Genomic DNA, 22,976 nt, shown 5'->3' with positions numbered 1-22,976 from the left:
CACAACACACCACCACACTACACACCACCACACTATACACTACACACCACCACACTATACACTACACACAACACACCACCACACTACCCAATACTACACACAACACTACACACCACACTGCACTACACACCACACCCAACACAACACATTACACACAACACACCACCACACAACACTACACACAACACACCACCACATTACACACAACACAACACTACACACACACACACAACTCAACATTACACACAACACAACACTACACACAACACTACACAATACTACACAAAATTACACACTACACAACACAATAGTACACACATCACTACACAATACTACACACAACACAACACACCACAAAACAATACACAATACTACACACAACACTACACACGCCAACACACACACAACACTACACACGCCAACACACACACAACACTACATACTACACACAACACTACACACCACACTACCCAATACTACACACAACACACCACCACACTGCACACAACACAACACTACACAGAACACTACACACACAACACATTACACACAACAACACTACACAATACTACACAATATTACACACTACACAACACAACACAATACTACACACAACACTACACACCACACTACAGACAACACAACACTATACACCACACCACACACAACACAATACTACACAATACTACACACACACACACACACACACACACAACACTACACACCACACTACCCAATACTACACACAACACTACACACCACTACACACAACACACCACACACAACACACCACCACACTACACACAACACTACACACAATACTACACACAACAATACACAAAACACAACACTACACAATACTGCACTACACACAACACACCACCACACACAACACTACACACACAGCACACAAAACTACACACTACAACACTACACAACACTACACACAATACTACATTACACACAACACACAGACAGCTAGATTTCTTCACACTGTCCCTGCAGTTCTCTTGGGCAGAACAGACGACAACCTGTCTCTCTTCATCTTCACCTTATTTTTCAAATATCAAACATGGAGCTTTATACCTGTTTAAACCACGATAATCTGCAGTCCATTCAGTCTAACACACAGAACACACGGTCACTCAAGTGGACAGAGAACAGAAACTCTCGGACACACGGTAAAGAGGAAGAACAGAGGATCATGAAGATCTCATGAAGATTAAATCAAAAAAGAATCATGAAATAAATCGTTTTATTCACTTGAAGGATCTGAGGTGACAAATCTTAGCAGCTCTTTTGTGAAATGTAAACAATACACATAAAACTCTTTCTCTCTCACACACACGCACACACATGCACACACACACTCGCGCACACACACACACGCACACACACAATTTGCTCATGTTGCTGTTACAGTACAGGACAGTAAACAATCAGCTTAAAAGCCAGGCTTGGATTCTCTTTGAGAAAATATAATACACTAAAAGCATCTTCACTTAGAAAATATAATCATTGTGTGTGTGTGTGTGTGTGTGTGTGTGCGCGCGTGTGTGTTATCGATATAAAATGATGACTGATTTATCCACTGTATTATCAGGACATACAGAACACTAACTGGTCCCTCCTTCACAGGCAGCACAGTGCGAGTCCCTCACTGCTGAATGAGACACAGCCGAGGTGTCTTTACCCTCAGCTGCAGGTGAAAGTGTTTGTGTGGCCTACGCAGTAAACATGGGGGTGTGGTTTGGGACACGCCCACAGTGGCAGGTAGAAAGGTTTGATGTTTTCAGCGCTCCTCGTCTGTCAGAGCTCGTCGCTCGGCCGATCCCGTGTCCTCCTGTGGCAGTCGCACGCTGCGCTGTGGTCAGACGGCTGTCTCACTCGCTCCATATCAGGATGGACAGCAGGTTTACCCACTTGTCGGTCTGCATATGACTGAAACACAGAAACAACAACAACAATAAACACAGTAATGTCCACTCTGTTCTCAAACTCCATCTGAATTCATTTACAGCTTTAACACCCAACTTTCTCTGAAACACTGAGCAGGACACCTGAGAGAGGAGAACCTCAGAGAAGGAGAACCTCAGAGAAGGAGAATCTCAGAGAAGGAGAACCTCAGAGAAGGTTTACATAACTGTACAGCTGTGGGTCAGGTGACTTTACTCTATAATCCTCTGGAGTACTCTGTCATTATTATTATTAGCTAGTAGTGGTAGTAATATCAGTAGTAATAACAGTAGTGTTACCTTTAGCACCATGTAGTAATTACAGTAGAGTCTGTGAGGTTGTAGCAGTTCTCTGACCAGCGCCTGCCCCGCCCTCGCTACAGCCTCCACTTCACCATCATTCTCCTGTTTTACACACACACACACACACACACACACAAGGGGGAGGGGCGTGGCCAGGTGTTGTCTCAGGTGAGTCAGGAGAAGCTTCTGCTTCTGTACTTTCAAGCTTTACTCACACACACACACACACACACACACACACACACACACACATAGTCGATTACTCATTAAATTCTCACCTTTGCCCACTGGATTTTCTCAATCAGATCAGACAGATCTCTCCTGATCCGTAAGTAATGGCGCCCGGGCCTCAGGTGTGTGTAGAAGTGTTCGTAATAAGGAGAGTCCTGCTTCATTACCACACTGTTCCCCAACATCAGGTAGGGAAACCTGTACGCAGCTACGGTCCCGTCCATGTTCACCTGGTACTTATACTGAACACACACACACACAGTATAATTCTCTCTGTACTGTATAATTGCTTTAGTTCTGAATATTGATGTTTCTTTTTTGTTTTATATTCTTTATTTTTTAGTCATTTTCACCTTAAAGAAGTCGAAGAAGCCGACTAGAGGCGTTTTGCCGAGATCTTTCTCTCGTTCACGGAAGAAGAAGAAAGCCGTGATCCCGGCGTCCAGCAGCTCGGGATTTTTTTTGGACATAGAGACGAGGTTTAATCTCTCCTCACGACTGTCTCTGCCTCGGAAAAATGCTCGATCCGTTTTATTCCTCCACACAGGACCTGCACGAGCACACGGCTTAATGAGCTGCCATTAACACACAGCTGCTAATGCACTAAACACTAAATCAACAGCAAACACACACACACACACACCTGTATTTCCCTGGACAGACAGCAGGTCGTTGGACACTCCCCTCATCGTCTCTAAGGTGGAGTGAGTGATGTCATAAGTGGGCAGGATGATATCACGTGTGTCCTTTGAGCCGCACCATGAGATTATGGGAACTGGTCCAGGAACATCAGAAACTTTGCGCGTCTCTAACGGCCAGTCACCAACATTAATGAAGAACTCGACGTCAGGCACGCGGACCTGTAAGGAGATTTACAGAAAACCAATCAGAAGAGGCGCAGGACAGAAGTCTGTCTGTTACGATGTGAAATAACGTTTATTATAAAGTGAATGAACTTCTCACTTTGCGTGTGAGTGAAAGCAGCATCTCGTCTGAGAACATCTTGAAGTCGGTGTATTTCCCAAGTGTGCGGCGGTGCAGCTGGTTGTTGATGATGGCGTAGTGAATGACCCCTCGGTTCGTGAAGCGCAAGGGAACTTCCTGTCTCACTCGCTGCAGGTCAATGGAAGGAAAAGCGCTGAAATCCTGCTCCACCTGAGGATCTACCCTCGGACACTTCAGCACACTCAGCCACGCCTCAGCGTCATCATCAGGACAGTCACAGTCCTCATGATACACCGCTCCTGCAGCAGGGGGCGGGGCCACAGGGGTATATAATAATAATAATCATAATAATGCACCACTCCTGAACAACCACATGATCATCACCACAATGTTTCCCTTTTTTAATGTTAAGTGGGCGGGGTTTACCATGGGAAAAATATAAGCTCTGTAAGCTCCACCCACATTCAAATGGCAGATTTCATTCCTTCCACACAGGTTTTATTTATAAATAAGTAAATAAGGTGAAATAAATTAAAACAAAATAGGCAAATATACAAGCAAGCATGAAATAAATTAATGCTAACACAAACAAAAAAAGTTAAACACAAATAAATAAAGTCTCAGAGTTTTGGAGAGAGCTGTCCGTCATTCCAACTGATTATTAGCATACTAGGCCACACCCCCCAGGCCAGTCTCGGGTCAGTCGCACACATTCAGGATTGAGATCACACACACGTGATATTTTACAGCAGTGTGAAGTGTTAGCGTGTCACACACACCTGTCAGTGTGTATGGAGACTGAGCCACAGGTGTGTGTTTGTGAAACACCTCCACCTTCAGACCGGTCACCACACTGGAGTAAAGCCGGAACCTCACCAGGAAGGAGCCGTCGCTCCGGTCAAGAGGGGCAGGAACGTGAACACGCACTCGCTCCTGCCCCGAGACAGCGCTCACACTCACCTGGAACGAGTCTCTACCTGTATATATACACACACACACACACACACACACACACATATATATATATATATATATATAGGATAAATAATATATGAATTTATTTTAATAAAAAGTAAGATTTAGAGTTAACTTGCTCGTTACACACTAATCAAAAAATCATAGAATAAAAGTGAATAATTTTACAGATAAATAAATTCATGTTGGTGTTTAGAGTAGTGTAGAGTTATTTAGAGTAGTGTAGAGTTATTTAGAGTAGTGTAGAGTAGTGTAGAGTTATTTAGAGTAGTGTAGAGTTATTTAGAGTAGTGTAGAGTAGTGTAGAGTTATTTAGAGTAGTGTAGAGTTATTTAAAGTAGTTTAGAGTTGTGTAGAGTAGTGTAGAATTATTCAGAGTAGTGTAGAGTTATTCAGAGTAGTGTAGAGTTAATTAGAATTGTGTAGAGTTATTTAAAGTAGTTTAAAGTTGTGTAGAGGTATTTAGAGTTGTGTAGAGTTATTTAGAGTTGTGTAGAGTAGTGTAGAGTTATTTAGAGTTGTGTAGAGTAGTGTAGAGTTATTTAGAGTTGTGTAGAGGTATTTAGAGTTGTGCAGAGTTATTTAGAGTTGTGTAGAGTTATTTAGAGTAGTTTAGAGTTGTGTAGAGTAGTGTAGAGTTATTTAGAGTTGTGTAGAGTTATTTAGAGTTGTGTAGAGTTATTTAGAGTTGTGTAGAGTAGTGTAGAGTTATTTAGAGTAGTTTAGACTTGTGTGTAGTTATTTAGAGTAGTGTAGAGTTATTTAGAGTTGTGTAGAGTAGTGTAGAGTTATTTAGAGTAGTTTAGACTTGTGTGTAGTTATTTAGAGTAGTGTAGAGTTATTTAGAGTTGTGTAGAGTTATTTAAAGTAGTTTAGACTTGTGTGTAGTTATTTAGAGTTGTGTAGAGTAGTTTAGAGTTGTGTAGAGTTATTTAAAGTAGTTTAGAGTTGTGTGTAGTTATTTAGAGCAGTGTAGAGTTATTTAAAGTAGTTTAGAGTTGTGTGTAGTTATTTAGAGTAGTGTAGAGTTATTTAAAGTAGTTTAAAGTTGTGTAGAGGTATTTAGAGTTGTGTAGAGTAGTGTAGAGTTATTTAGAGTTGTGTAGAGTTGTGTAGAGGTATTTAGAGTTGTGCAGAGTTATTTAGAGTTGTGTAGAGTTATTTAGAGTAGTTTAGAGTTGTGTAGAGTTGTGTAGAGTTATTTAGAGTTGTGTAGAGTTATTTAGAGTTGTGTAGAGTTATTTAGAGTTGTGTAGAGTAGTGTAGAGTTATTTAGAGTAGTTTAGACTTGTGTGTAGTTATTTAGAGTAGTGTAGAGTTATTTAAAGTAGTTTAGAGTAGTTTAGAGTAGTGTAGAGTTATTTAGAGTAGTTTAGACTTGTGTGTAGTTATTTAGAGTTGTGTAGAGTAGTTTAGAGTTGTGTAGAGTTATTTAAAGTAGTTTAGAGTTGTGTGTAGTTATTTAGAGTAGTGTAGAGTTATTTAAAGTAGTTTAGAGTTGTGTGTAGTTATTTAGAGTAGTGTAGAGTTATTTAAAGTAGTTTAGAGTAGTGTAGAGTTATTTAGAGTAGTTTAGACTTGTGTGTCGTTATTTAGAGTTGTGTAGAGTAGTTTAGAGTTGTGTAGAGTTATTTAAAGTAGTTTAGAGTTGTGTGTAGTTATTTAGAGTAGTGTAGAGTTATTTAAAGTAGTTTAGAGTTGTGTGTAGTTATTTAGAGTAGTGTAGAGTTATTTAAAGTAGTTTAGAGTTGTGTAGAGTAGTGTAGAGTTGTTAAATCTCCTCACCCGGAGACTCGGTGATGTTTTCTCCGTCTTTATTCACCGCCTGGATGTAGAAATAACGCACCGGAAGCACCACGCGCGGATCCAGTCCCGCTCCCCAAACTATACATCTTTGTGGACTAATTGGAGCTTTCTCCTCCTGACAGAGCCCCGGGTCTCCCTGACTGATGAGAACTGAAGCGATATAAAGCGTTAATAACGCGTGTTGTGCACGGAATAAAGTTTTTAAACAGTTTCTCTGCAGCATCTCTGCTGTTTCCGCGTTTTCATACGGGAACTTTCTTATTCTTTGACTCGAGAAGCAACATCAAGGCGTTTTAACGCCGCCTACAGCACCGGAGGTGTGGATAACACAGTAATAATCTGTTGACACTAAAACACTCGGACATGCAGCGCGCGCTGTGGTCACTTCTGCTTCTGTAAAATACAAACTCTTTCTTTAACTGGATTTTAGTAATCCATCTTTCACTGATCTTAATAAACCCTGAACTCTTCACACAACACATAAGAGCAGTGTATTCTACTGGAAATATTCTGCTGATCTGGGATATGAGTGCTTCATGTTATTATTATTATTATTATTATTATTATTATTATTATTATTTAGTGATTTGTTTTATTTTGAACAGTCTATGATTGTTATCTAAGTTAGCAAGTGAGCAAATCTTAGTACTGCAGTGCATTGTGGGATATCAGCAATGTTCTGATGCTCCAGTATAAGATAAGTAAATACAGTGGAACCCTGGATTGTGACGTGCTTTACGAGACGAGCAAAAATTTGTAATAAAATTTAACTTGGTTAACGAGCGATAACTCGCAAGACGACCATCACACCATGACCATTACACCATGACCATCAAGCCATGACCATCACACCATGACCATCACACCATGACCATCACACTCAGTGGGAGCTCACGGGTAAGGTTCCCGTGTACTCGTCCTCAGTCAGTGTGAATCTCTCATACAGGCAACATCTGCGCGAGCGTACTGTTTACTATAGCATTGTAACTACATGTATGTGTGTGTGTGTGTGTGTGTGTGTGTGTGTGTGTGTGTGTGTGTGTGTAAAACTTTTTCATATGCGTCCAAGGGTAGTGACTGCAACAATGGCCCCAGTAAAGAAAAATCCGGAAAAGGAAGGTGGTAGGAAGCAGGAGATGATTACGCTAGAAGTATATTAATCAATTTTATTTGTTTCAGATATTAGGGACAATAATTTGTATATAAAATACCATTAAAAATTATTTTATATGAATACTTTTGGGTGTGTGGAACAGATCATCCGACTTCACATTATTTCCAATGGAAAAATTCCCTTTGCTATACGAGTTTATTGGATCACGAACACTTTTCCTGAATGTATTATGCTCGCAATCAAAGGTTCCACTGTAAATCTCTGCATATATTATCAGAAATATTATTACTATCAATTTTATATTGCTGTAAATACATATAATTTATAAAACTCCTCCCTAATTAGTGCACTACGTAGTGGACATTCTCTCTGGTCAGTACAGCAGGTTTAGTGCCTCAGGTAAAGGACAGTGTGTGTTGTACTGACCCAGATGAGGTGACCAGTTCCACTCTGAGCTTCAGAACCAGAGCGCTGTATCACCACATGATTCCTCACAAAGACACAGCGATCACAGGAGAAGAGTTGAAAATCATTTTATTTCGATCCACTTGATTACGAACCGGACTGATTAACGAGCAATCAGCTGACCAGAAAAGCTTCTGTCTTTTTTATGTGTTGTTCTTTAATGACCTGAGTTCCTGTACACACCTGAGATCTGTGTGAATATCAGGAACGCAGCTGAACAATAACACCATGTGATTCAGATCTCAGTGATATATTTACACGGCCCCGCCCACTGCGTCCTTATCTCGCTCCGTCCCAGTGTGAGGACAGGCGTCGGGTCTCCAGGATCCAGTCTGTGAAGTGTGTGAGCAGTGCGTAAACTCCGGGACGTCTGGGTCGAGCACAGCCCACCCCGAACGACGTCACGCCCACCAGAACCCAGGACCCGCCCTCCTCCTCACACATCAGCGGCCCTCCAGAGTCGCCCTGGTACACAAAAACGTCATGTTCTCTACAGTCCTCACAGTGTCCTACAGTCCCTAACACACACACACACACACACACACCTACCTGGCAGGTGTCGATTCCGCCCTCAGGGTATCCTGCACACACCATCCGCTCAGTGATGTTGTATTCCGGAAGTCTCTCCTGACACACACTGTTATTAATCAGAGGAACCACAGCCTGCTGTAATACATCTGCTACAGCACCTACAGCACACACACACACACACACAGTGTAATGTATTACCTTAAACGTTTATACACTGAACAAAATTATAAACGCAACACTTGTTTTTGCCCCATTTTTCATGAGCTGAACTCAAAGATCATAGACTTTTTCTATGTACACAAAAGGCCTATTTCTCTCAAATATTGTTCACAAATCTGTCTAAATCTGTGTTAGTGAGCACTTCTCCTTTGCTGAGATAATTCATCCACCTCACAGGCGTGGCATATCAAGATGCTGATTAGACAGCATGATTATTGCACAGGTGTGCCTTAGGCTGACCGCAATAAAAGGTCACTCTAAAATGTGCAGTTTTACAGGGGGTCTGAAAACTAGTCAGTATCTGGTGTGACCACCATTTGCCTCACGCAGTGCAACACATCTCCTTCACATAGAGTTGATCAGGTTGTTGATTGTGGCCTGTGGAATGTTGCTCCACTCCTCTTCAATGGCTGTGTGAAGTTTCTGGATATTGGCAGGAACTGGAACACGCTGTCATATACGCCGATCCAGAGCATCCCAAACATGCTCAATGGGTGACATGTCCGGTGAGTACGCTGGCCATGCAAGAACTGGGATGTTTTCAGCTTCCAGGAATTGTGTTCAGATCCTTGCAACATGGGGCCATACATTATCATGCTGCAACATGAGGTGATGGTCGTGGATGAATGGCACAACAATGGTCCTCAGGATCTCGTCACGGTATCTCTGTGCATTCAAAATGCCATCAATAAAATGCACCTGTGTTCGTTGTCCATAACATACGCCTGCCCATACCATAACCCCACCTCCACCATGGGCCACTCCATCCACAACGTTGACATCAGCAAACCGCTCACCCACACGACATCAAATGTGAGCATTTGCCCACTTGAGTCGGTTATGGCGACGAACTGCAGTCAGGTCGAGACCCCGATGAGGACGATGAGCATGCAGATGAGCTTCCCTGAGACGGTTTCTGACAGTTTTTGCAGAAATTCTTTGGTTATGCAAACCGATTGTTGCAGCAGCTGTCCGGGTGGCTGGTCTCAGACCATCTTGGAGGTGAAGATGCTGGAGGTGGAGGTCCTGGGCTGGTGTGGTTACACGTGGTCTGCAGTTGTGAGGCCGGTTGGATGTACTGCCAAATTCTCTGAAACGCCTTTGGAGACAGCTTATGGTAGAGAAATGAACATTCAGTTCACGGGCAGCAGCTCTGGTGGACATTCCTGCAGTCATCATGCCAACTGCACACTCCCGCAAAACTTGCGACATCTGTGGCATTGTGCTGTGTGATAAAACTGCACATTTTAGAGTGACCTTTTATTGTGGTCAGCCTAAGGCACACCTGTGCAATAATCATGCTGTCTAATCAGCATCTTGATATGCCACACCTGTGAGGTGGATGAATTATCTCAGCAAAGGAGAAGTGCTCACTAACACAGATTTAGACAGATTTGTGTACATTTTTGTGTACATAGAAAAAGTCTTAGATCTCTGAGTTCAGCTCATGAAAAATGGCACAAAAACAAGTGTTGCGTTTATAATTTTGTTCAGTGTATTTTTGTTAGATGTTTAGGGTTTTTTGGTTTGTGACAATAACAATCATTAATAAAAAGATTCTAACCGGATTAAATAAACACATCTCTGCTTTGATTGATTGTTAATCGGTTGATTGATTGATTGATTGATTGGGTAATTGGTTGATTTATTGGGTAATTGATTGATTGGTTAATTTGTTGATTGGTTGATTGATTGATTGATTGATGGATCTGTTAATAAGGCAGCGTGTCGGACCTCCCTCAGTTAGTCTCCCCCAGCCTGCGACCACACACTTCCTTCCTGCTGCAAACTGCTGCTCAGACTCGGGGAAGCAGATGGGCTGGATGTAGTCTGAGGAACAAACACAGATAAAGATAAAATAAAAAAATATAAAAACAGATAAAAAAATTCCACAGATTTCCGTCTTGAGTTCAGTAGAAAGAGCTGCTCCTGTTTTATTATTTTATTATTTTGTTATTTTATTATTCATCACAAACCAATACAGCGGACTATAAACTCGAATCTCGGTGTTTTTCTTTCTCGACCTTCAGCTGTTCTGGTTCATGAGTTTGAGGTTTTTTTTAGAGACACACATCCCTAACGTAAACAGTGATGAAGATTCCTTTACATTTCATCATCGAATCAAAGACCTGAACTGAACAGATAACTGAACGCTAATGCTATCTGCTTAATGCTAGCACAGTCCTTTAGGACAGAAATCTTAGCGAGTAATTTATGCTAAAGAAAAATAGATGATAATGTCATATGATTAAATATTAATTAGTCGATCAGATTTAAGTCCCGCCCCTTGTTGCTCCAGAGACCCAGTGTCTCGAACTGCTAGAACGTCAGCAATGACAGCTTTACTTTAATGTTTACGTGTCGAGTGATAAATGAAGCGCTGACAGAGTGACCGGTGGGATCAGAGCTGACTGAGAGGAAGTGAAGAACACTGAGGAGCAGAACGCTGAAGAACGAAGAACTCTAGTTCTCATTAGTTACCTGTGAAGTTGACTTTGTTCTGGAGGAGTACGAGAGCGATATCTGAGTCTTTAGTTCTTTTGTTGTAGTTCTGGTTCATGATAATCTGCCGGATTTGATGATACTGTCTGTCTGAGGTGTTGGACTCGTACTGAGCGTGAAGACCCAGGACCATGTTCCAGTTGGACAGGTGAATGTTCTTCCTGCAGGAACAACAGAAATATGAAACAATGAATTCCATTTCTGTTTATTTATGTAAATCGCTGTAAATGGAAGTAGATTTGATTGGTTTGACCCGTAAACGCAGTGTGCAGCCGTAACCAGCCACTGCGAGTCGATTAACGTGGCTCCACAGACGCTTCGCCCTGTCCAGCGCAACGAGGCGATCCACGGCCACGCCCCTTTCACCGCGTCCTCTCCTCCCACAATCCTCCCAGCCACACCTTCACTGGACTCCTCCTCCTCCTCCATCCTCCCTCTCCTCTCTCTCCTCATTATCACCTTCCGTCTTCCACACGCTGGAACATCACATTATTCATACTCACGTTTTCATCTGACTTTTAAACCTGATCATTGGATTTTATTAATATGGTTTTTAATATTTAATGAAAGCTATGTGACCGGAGCTGAAGTTACTCACACTGGTTATCACAGTGGAGAGAGACCACCTTCTCACCAGGACATTTATCACTTACAATGAGAAGAAGAAAAGAAGTTTAAAACTTCAGTCCCCGAGCCCCTGAACACCGGCTCACAAAAATAAATACTGCAAATAGAAATATTAACACTACAGATATAAATATTAATACTGCAAATATAAATATAAATACTGCACCTTTCCTTTTACACTAAAATCAGCAGTGTGTTATTTTATTATAACATAAAGATGTTATTATTCCACACAGGGATTTTGTACCTGGGTTTAACCAACACCGAGCCGTCAGCAGTCTGAGTCACGATAACAAACGGAGCGTCTTCACCCACAGCCGACATGAAGGAAGCCTTTCCTGATCTACACTCAAAATAATAATAATAATAACAATAATAATAATAATAATAATAATAATAATAATAATAATAGATTATTATTATTACTATTATTATTATTGTTATTATTATTATATAGATAATATAATTCTATAATACTTTTATAATTACACAATATATAATAATTATTCAAAATTATATAAATAATATACTTAAAATCTGACATTTATTAGGAAGGAAAGCAAACAAACAAACAAACAAGTCTGAATAGAAATGTAATAAATAAATTTTGTGACTGATTTGGAAAAATTTAATAAATGAAACAACTGAATTTATATTTACGTTTATATTTATATTTATATAAGGATCTGCTTCCTGACCTGTAGCCTAAGTATCTGCAGAAGTAGAGAGAGCAGTGAGAGCTCCAGAGGGAGGAGCAGGCCGTGTAGAGGAGCCTCTCAACCTCAATCTTCAGACGAGGAGCTCCAGGAACCTGAGGAGATGCTACACTCACTGACATCACCACACACACACACACACACACACACACACAGCATCATGGGTAATGTACACTCACCGCAGTGCATCATGGGTAATGTACACTCACCGCAGTGCATCATGGGTAATGTACACTCACCACAGTGTGTCTCGTCTGAAGCGTCGGGGCAGTTCTTGACACCATCACACACACTGTCCCCCGACACACACACACCGGACCTGCAGCGGTACTCACCGTCCCGACACGCCTCTACAGGAAACATCAAAGATCTGACTTTTATTTTGACTTCCTTCATATTTTTTACTCAGGAATGAATTTTAATGAAATTCTAAAGAAGTTCTAAATTCTGTTGAGATTCACCTTTGACCTGATTGTAGAATTAAATGAACACGGATTCTCTTAATGAATTATAAACTCTGACTCTGGGTTTGATTTATATTTCATTAAAATAAAATCTCATTCTTATTCTGTCTGAGAATGAAAAATGACCTGGGTTTGAGAGAAATGAACTGGACTGAAGTCTGAAAAGATGGATTGTTCAGAATATTTAAAATGACCTCAGTAGTTATTCTGATGTTAGCTGGGTTTAGTGACCTGGCTGACCGAGGCCGAAGCCCGTGCTGAAGTTAGCCAGAAATCCACGATTGCTTCCAGAAGAATCCGAGAAAAACATCAGGGTCATCTCTGAGCTGCTGGAGAAGAGGTCAGGAAACTCACGCTCACCCGTTAACACACCTACAACACCAGAGAATAACACAACAACACAACAACAACACAAGATAACACAATAACATGACAACACAACAACAACACAACAACACAATCACGTGACAACACAACATGGCAACAACACAATAACACAACAACACGACAATAACAACACAACAACATGACAACACGTGACAACACTTATTAACATGTTTATACAAGAAGGTTTGTGAATTTATTTATTTCTATTTCAATTATATTTTAATATAAAAATATGACTGATATGATTTGTATTGCGTGCAGCAGCTGAATTCATATGAGATGGATGATGGACGGACGGAGGGACGGACAAGATGAGATGGATAGATGGATGAGATGAGATGGATGAGATGGAGGGATGGGACGGGATGGGATGGGATGGGATGGGATGGGATGGGATGGATGGATGGATGAGACGGATGGATAAGATGAGCTGGATGGATAAGATGAGATGGATGGATGGATGGATGGACGGACGGATGGATGGATAGATGGTAGAGATGAGATGGATGGATGGATGGATGGATGGATGAGATGAGATGAGATGGTTGAGATGAGATGGATGAGATGGATGGATGGAAAAGATGAGATGGATAGATGGATGGATGAGATGAGATGAAAGAGATGGATGGATGGATGGATGGATGGATGGATGGATGGATGGATGGATGAGATGGGATGGATGGATGGGATGGATGGATGGATGAGATGGGATGGATGGATGGATGGATGAGATGGATGGATGTGATGGATGAGATGGATGGATGGATGGATGGATAGATGGATGGATGGATGAGATGGATGGATGTGATGGATGAGATGAGATAGATAGGATGAATAGATGAGATGGATGGATGGATGGATGGATGGATGAGATGGGATGGATGGATGGATGGATGAGATGGGATGGATGGATGAATAGATGAGATGGGATGGATGGATGAATAGATGAGATGGATGGATGAGATGGATGGATGAGATGAGATGAGATAGATAGGATGAATAGATGAGATGGATGGATGGATGGATGGATGGATGGATGAGATGGGATGGATGGATGGATGAGATGGGATGGATGGATGGATGAATAGATGAGATGGATGGATGAGATGGATGGATGAGATGAGATGAGATAGATAGGATGAATAGATGAGATGGATGGATGTGATGGATGAGATGAGATAGATAGGATGAATAGATGAGATGGATGAGATGGGATGGATGGATGGATGGATGAGATGGGATGGATGGATGGATGGATGAGATGGATGGATGGATGGATGAATAGATGATATGGGATGGATGGATGGATGAATAGATGAGATGGATGGATGAGATGGATGGATGAGATGAGATGAGATAGATAGGATGAATAGATGAGATGGATGGATGGATGGATGAATAGATGAGATGGATGGATGAGATGGATGGATGAGATGAGATGAGATGAGATGAGATGAGATGAGATGGATGGGATGAGATGAGATGAGATGGATGGATGGATGGATAGATGGATGAGATGGATGGATGGATAGATGGATGAGATGGATGGATGAGAAGGATGAGATGGATGGATGGATGGATGGATAGATGGATGAGATGAGATGAGATGAGATGAGATGGATGGATGAGATGGATGGGATGAGATGAGCTAGATGGATGGATGGATGGATAGATGGATGAGATGGATGGATGGGAAGAGATGGATGGATGGATGAGATGGATGGATGGATAGATGGATGAGATGGATGGATGAGAAGGATGAGATGGATGGACGGATGGATGGATAGATGGATGAGATGAGATGAGATGGATGGATGAGATGGATGAGATGGATGGATGAGATGGATGGATGAGATGGATAGATGGATGAGATGAGATGAGATGGATGGATGAGATGGATGAGATGGATGAGATGGATGGATGGATGGATGGATGGATGAGATGAGATGAGATGGATGGATGAGATGGATGAGATGAGATGGATAGATGGATGAGATGGATGGATGGATAGATGGATGGATGGATGAGATGGATGAGATGAGATGGATGAGATGAGATGAGATGAGATGAGATGGATGGATGGATGAGATGAGATGAGATGAGATGGATGGATGAGTTGAGATGGACGAGATGAGATGGATGAGATGAGATGGATGAGATGGATGGATGGATGGATGGATGGATGGATGGGATGGATGGATGGATGGATGAGATGAGATGGATGGATGAGATGGATGGATGAGATGGATGAGATGGATGGATGGATGGATGGATGGGATGGATGGATGAGATGAGATGGATGGATGAGATGGATGGATGAGATGGATGGATGGATGGATGGATGAGATGGATGAGATGGATGGATGGATGGATGGGATGGATGGATGGATGGGATGGATGGATGGATGGATGAGATGAGATGGATGGATGAGATGGATGGATGAGATGGATGGATGGATGGATGGATGAGATGGATGAGATGGATGTGGATGTGAAGTGAAGGCTGAAGCTCAGTGAAGTGATGGAACTTTCTCTCACTCAGTAAAGTGGAGTGAGGCTCGACTCCATCACGAATCTCCAGCACGTCGTATCCTGTCTCTAAAGAGAAGTCTCGGAAATGCAGCTGGATATTTTGCCCTGGTTTAGCGTGTAAGATCCACACACCTGAGAGAACACACACACACACATCATATACACACAGACATTACACACACATCATATACACACAGACATTACACACACACACACACACACATCATATACACACAGACATTACACACACGTCATATACACACAGACATTACACACACACACACACACACACACACACACACATCATATACACACAGACATTACACACACGTCATATACACACAGACATTACACACACACACACACACACACACATCATATACACACAGACATTACACACACGTCATATACACACAGACATTACACACACACACACACACACACATCATATACACACAGACATTACACACACACACACACATCATATACACACAGACATTACACACACACACACACACACATCATATACACACAGACATTACACACACGTCATATACACACAGACATTACACACACACACACACACACACACATCATATACACACAGACATTACACACACACACACACACATCATATACACACAGACATTACACACACACACACACACACATCATATACACACAGACATTACACACACGTCATATACACACAGACATTACACACACACACACACACACACACACACACACACACATCATATACACACAGACATTACACACACGTCATATACACACAGACATTACACACACACACACATCATATACACACACACACACACACATCATATACACAAAGACATTACACACATACACACACACATCATATACACACAGACATTACACACACACACACACACATCATATACACACAGACATTACACACATACACACACACATCATATACACACAGACATTACACACACACATCATATACACACACACACACACACATCATATACACACAGACATTACACACACACACACACACACACACCATATACACACAGACATTACACACACACACACACACACACATCATATACACACAGACATTACACACACACAAACACATACACACCATATACACACAGACATTACACACACACACACACACATCATATACACACATCATATACACACAGACATTACACACACACACACACACCATATACACACATCATATACACACAGACATTACACACACACACACACCATATACACACATCATATACACACAGACATTACACACACACACACACACCATATACACACATCATATACACACAGACATTACACACACACACACACACACACACACACCATATACACACAGACATTACACACACACACACACACACACACACCATATACACACAGACATTACACACACACACACACACACGTCATATACACACAGACATTACACACACACACACACACACACACACACACATTACACACACATCATACACACACACCCACACAGACATCATATACACACAGACATTACACACACATCGTACACACACACACAGACATTACACACACATCATATACACACAGACATTACACACACACACACACCATATACACAGAGACATTACACACACGTCATATACACACAGACATTACACATACACACACACATCATATACACACAGACATTACACACACACCATATACACACAGACATTACACACACACACACACACACGTCATATACACACAGACATTACACACACGTCATATACACACAGACATTACACACACACACACACGTCATATACACACAGACATTACACACACACACACATCATATACACACAGAAATTACACACACACACACACACCATATACACACAGACATTACACACACACACACACACCATATACACACAGACATTACACACACACACACACACCATATACACACAGACATTACACACACGTCATATACACACAGACATTACACACACACACACACATCATATACACACAGACATTACACACACATCATATACACACAGACATTACACACACACACACACATCATATACACACAGACATTACACACAGACATTACACACACACACGTCATATACACACAGACATTACACACACACACACACATCATATACACACAGACATTACACACAGACATTACACACACACACACACCATATACACACAGACATTACACACAGACATTACACACACACACACACACACACACACACGTCATATACACACAGACATTACACACACGTCATATACACACAGACATTACACACACACACACACACATCATATACACACAGACATTACACACACACACACACACACACACCATATACACACAGACATTACACACACACACACACACACACATCATATACACACAGACATTACACACACACACATCATATACACACATCATATACACACAGACATTACACACACGTCATATACACACAGACATTACACACACACACACACACCATATACACACAGACATCACACACACACACACACACACACACATCATATACAAACAGACATTACACACACACACACACATCATATACACACATCATAGACACACAGACATTACACACACGTCATATACACACAGACATCACACACACACACACACACACATCATATACACACAGACATTACACACACACACACACACACACACACATCATATACACACATCATATACACACAGACATTACACACACGTCATATACACACAGACATTACACACACACACACACACACCATATACACACATCATATACACACAGACATTACACACACACACACACGTCATATACACACAGACATTACACACACGTCATATACACACAGACATTACACACACACACACACATCATATACACACACACATTACACACACGTCATATACACACAGACATTACACACAGACATTACACACACATCATATACACACAGACATTACACACACACACACACATCATATACACACAGACATTACACACACACACACACACACATCATATACACACAGACATTACACACACGTCATATACACACAGACATTACACACACACACACACACACACACACACACACACACATCATATACACACAGACATTACACACACGTCATATACACACAGACATTACACACACACACACACATGTCATATACACAAAGACATTACACACACACACATCATATACACACAGACATTACACACACACACACACACATCATATACACACAGACATTACACACATACACACACACATCATATACACACAGACATTACACACACACATCATATACACACAGACATTACACACATACACACACACATCATATACACACAGACATTACACACACGTCATATACACACAGACATTACACACACACACACACACACACATCATATACACACAGACATTACACACACACACACACACACATCATATACACACAGACATTACACACACACATCATATACACACAGACATTACACACACACATCATATACACACAGACATTACACACATACACACACACATCATATACACACAGACATTACACAAACGTCATATACACACAGACATTACACACACACACACACATCATATACACACAGACATTACACACACACACATCATATACACACATCATATACACACAGACATTACACACACGTCATATACACACAGACATTACACACACACACACACACACACACATCATATACACACAGACATTACACACACGTCATATACACACAGACATTACACACACACACACACACACATCATATACACACAGACATTACACACACACACACACATCATATACACACAGACATTACACACACGTCATATACACACAGACATTACACACACACACACACACACATCATATACACACAGACATTACACACACACACACACATCATATACACACAGACATTACACACACGTCATATACACACAGACATTACACACACACACACACACACACACACATCATATACACACAGACATTACACACACGTCATATACACACAGACATTACACACACACACACACACATCATATACACACAGACATTACACACACATCATATACACACAGACATTACACACACACACACACATCATATACACACAGACATTACACACAGACATTACACACACGTCATATACACACAGACATTACACACACACACACACATCATATACACACAGACATTACACACAGACATTACACACACGTCATATACACACAGACATTACACACAGACATTACACACACACACACACACACACACCATATACACACAGACATTAAACACACGTCATATACACACAGACATTACACACACACACACACATGTCATATACAAACAGACATTACACACACACACATCATATACACACAGACATTACACACACGTCATATACACACAGACATTACACACACACACACACATCATATACACACAGACATTACACACACATCATATACACACAGACATTACACACACACACACACATCATATACACACAGACATTACACACAGACATTACACACACATCATATACACACAGACATTACACACACACACACACATCATATACACACAGACATTACACACAGACATTACACACACGTCATATACACACAGACATTACACACAGACATTACACACACACACACACACACACACACACCATATACACACAGACATTAAACACACGTCATATACACACAGACATTACACACACACACACACATGTCATATACAAACAGACATTACACACACACACATCATATACACACAGACATTACACACACACACACACATCATATACACACAGACATTACACACACACACATCATATACACACATCATATACACACAGACATTACACACACACACCATATACACACAGACATTACACACATGTCATATACACACAGACATTACACACACACACACACACACACACACACACCATATACACACAGACATTACACACACACACACACACCATATACACACATCATATACACACAGACATTACACACACACACACACACACCATATACACACATCATATACACACAGACATTACACACACACACACACACCATATACACACATCATATACACACAGACATTACACACACACACACACCATATACACACATCATATACACACAGACATTACACACACACACACACACCATATACACACATCATATACACACAGACATTACACACACACACACACACACACACACACCATATACACACAGACATTACACACACACACACACACACACACACCATATACACACAGACATTACACACACACACACACACACGTCATATACACACAGACATTACACACACACACACACACACACACACACACATTACACACACATCATACACACACACCCACACAGACATCATATACACACAGACATTACACACACATCGTACACACACACACAGACATTACACACACATCATATACACACAGACATTACACACACACACACACCATATACACAGAGACATTACACACACGTCATATACACACAGACATTACACACACACACACATCATATACACACAGACATTACACACACACACACACACCATATACACACAGACATTACACACACACACACACACACGTCATATACACACAGACATTACACACACGTCATATACACACAGACATTACACACACACACACACGTCATATACACACAGAAATTACACACACACACACACACCATATACACACAGACATTACACACACACACACACACCATATACACACAGACATTACACACACACACACACACCATATACACACAGACATTACACACACACACACACACCATATACACACAGACATTACACACACACACACATCATATACACACAGACATTACACACACACACACACATCATATACACACAGACATTACACACACACACACCATATACACACAGACATTACACACACACACACACACCATATACACACAGACATTACACACACACACACACACACACACGTCATATACACACAGACATTACACACACACACACGTGATATACACACAGACATTACACACACAGACATTACACACACACACACACCATATACACACAGACATTACACACACGTCATATACACACAGACATTACACACACACACACACACACGTCATATACACACAGACATTACACACACGTCATATACACACAGACATTACACACACACACACACACATCATATACACACAGACATTACACACACACACACACACACACACCATATACACACAGACATTACACACACATCATATACACACAGACATTACACACACACAAACACATACACACCATATACACACAGACATTACACACACACACACACGTCATATACACACAGACATTACACACACACACACACGTCATATACAAACAGACATCACACACACACACACATCATATACACACAGACATTACACACACACACACACACACACACATCATATACACACATCATATACACACAGACATTACACACACGTCATATACACACAGACATTACACACACACACACACACCATATACACACAGACATCACACACACACACACACACACACACATCATATACAAACAGACATTACACACACACACACACACACACACATCATATACACACATCATATACACACAGACATTACACACACACACACACACACACATCATATACACACGTCATATACACACAGACATTACACACACACACACACACACGTCATATACACACAGACATCACACACACACACACACACACACACACATCATATACACACATCATATACACACAGACATTACACACACGTCATATACACACAGACATTACACACACACACACACACACCATATACACACATCATATACACACAGACATTACACACACACACACACACACGTCATATACACACAGACATCACACACACACACACACACACACACATCATATACACACATCATATACACACAGACATTACACACACGTCATATACACACAGACA

General features: G+C 41.1%; 2 protein-coding genes across 2 annotated transcripts in view; both read right to left on the bottom strand.

Moving 5' to 3' along the window:
- Window positions 1–806: 806 nt before the first annotated feature.
- Window positions 807–6,474, bottom strand: poglut3 (protein O-glucosyltransferase 3). Its single transcript, XM_058414698.1, has 8 exons — window positions 6,195–6,474; window positions 4,214–4,411; window positions 3,453–3,733; window positions 3,133–3,349; window positions 2,843–3,039; window positions 2,537–2,731; window positions 2,256–2,360; window positions 807–1,941 (listed from the first exon to the last, which is right to left on the bottom strand). Exons 1-8 carry the CDS (start codon window positions 6,436–6,438, stop codon window positions 1,810–1,812), a joined length of 1,569 nt encoding a protein of 522 aa, XP_058270681.1. The 5' UTR covers window positions 6,439–6,474; the 3' UTR covers window positions 807–1,809.
- A 1,403-nt stretch (window positions 6,475–7,877) lies between these two features.
- tmprss15 (transmembrane serine protease 15) overlaps window positions 7,878–22,976 on the bottom strand; it is a 33,153-nt gene continuing 18,054 nt past the window's right edge. The window contains exons 15-25 of the mRNA XM_058415602.1: window positions 15,779–15,904; window positions 13,085–13,225; window positions 12,629–12,739; window positions 12,372–12,504; window positions 11,921–12,016; window positions 11,645–11,694; window positions 11,300–11,522; window positions 11,026–11,207; window positions 10,279–10,374; window positions 8,344–8,483; window positions 7,878–8,259 (exon numbers count right to left, since the gene is read on the bottom strand). Coding sequence (XP_058271585.1) covers window positions 8,074–8,259; window positions 8,344–8,483; window positions 10,279–10,374; window positions 11,026–11,207; window positions 11,300–11,522; window positions 11,645–11,694; window positions 11,921–12,016; window positions 12,372–12,504; window positions 12,629–12,739; window positions 13,085–13,225; window positions 15,779–15,904 — 1,484 coding nt within the window. The 3' untranslated portion in view covers window positions 7,878–8,073. The remainder of the gene's footprint in view (window positions 8,260–8,343; window positions 8,484–10,278; window positions 10,375–11,025; window positions 11,208–11,299; window positions 11,523–11,644; window positions 11,695–11,920; window positions 12,017–12,371; window positions 12,505–12,628; window positions 12,740–13,084; window positions 13,226–15,778; window positions 15,905–22,976) is intronic.

Source organism: Hemibagrus wyckioides, linkage group LG18, assembly GCF_019097595.1.
Source record: "Hemibagrus wyckioides isolate EC202008001 linkage group LG18, SWU_Hwy_1.0, whole genome shotgun sequence".
NCBI lineage: Eukaryota > Metazoa > Chordata > Actinopteri > Siluriformes > Bagridae > Hemibagrus > Hemibagrus wyckioides.
This window is presented reverse-complemented; position numbering and strand designations above follow the sequence as displayed.

What these genes read in the sequence shown, in the direction of transcription:
- poglut3 (XM_058414698.1), bottom strand. Translation starts at nt 6,438, where the DNA reads ATGCTGCAGAGAAACTGTTTAAAAACTTTATTCCGTGCACAACACGCG. An exon ending in AAACATCACCGAGTCTCCGG is followed by an intron (nt 4,412 to 6,194) that starts GTGAGGAGATTT and finishes GTATATATACAG; the next exon opens with GTAGAGACTCGTTCCAGGTG. An exon ending in AGAAAATCCAGTGGGCAAAG is followed by an intron (nt 2,361 to 2,536) that starts GTGAGAATTTAA and finishes TGTGTAAAACAG; the next exon opens with GAGAATGATGGTGAAGTGGA.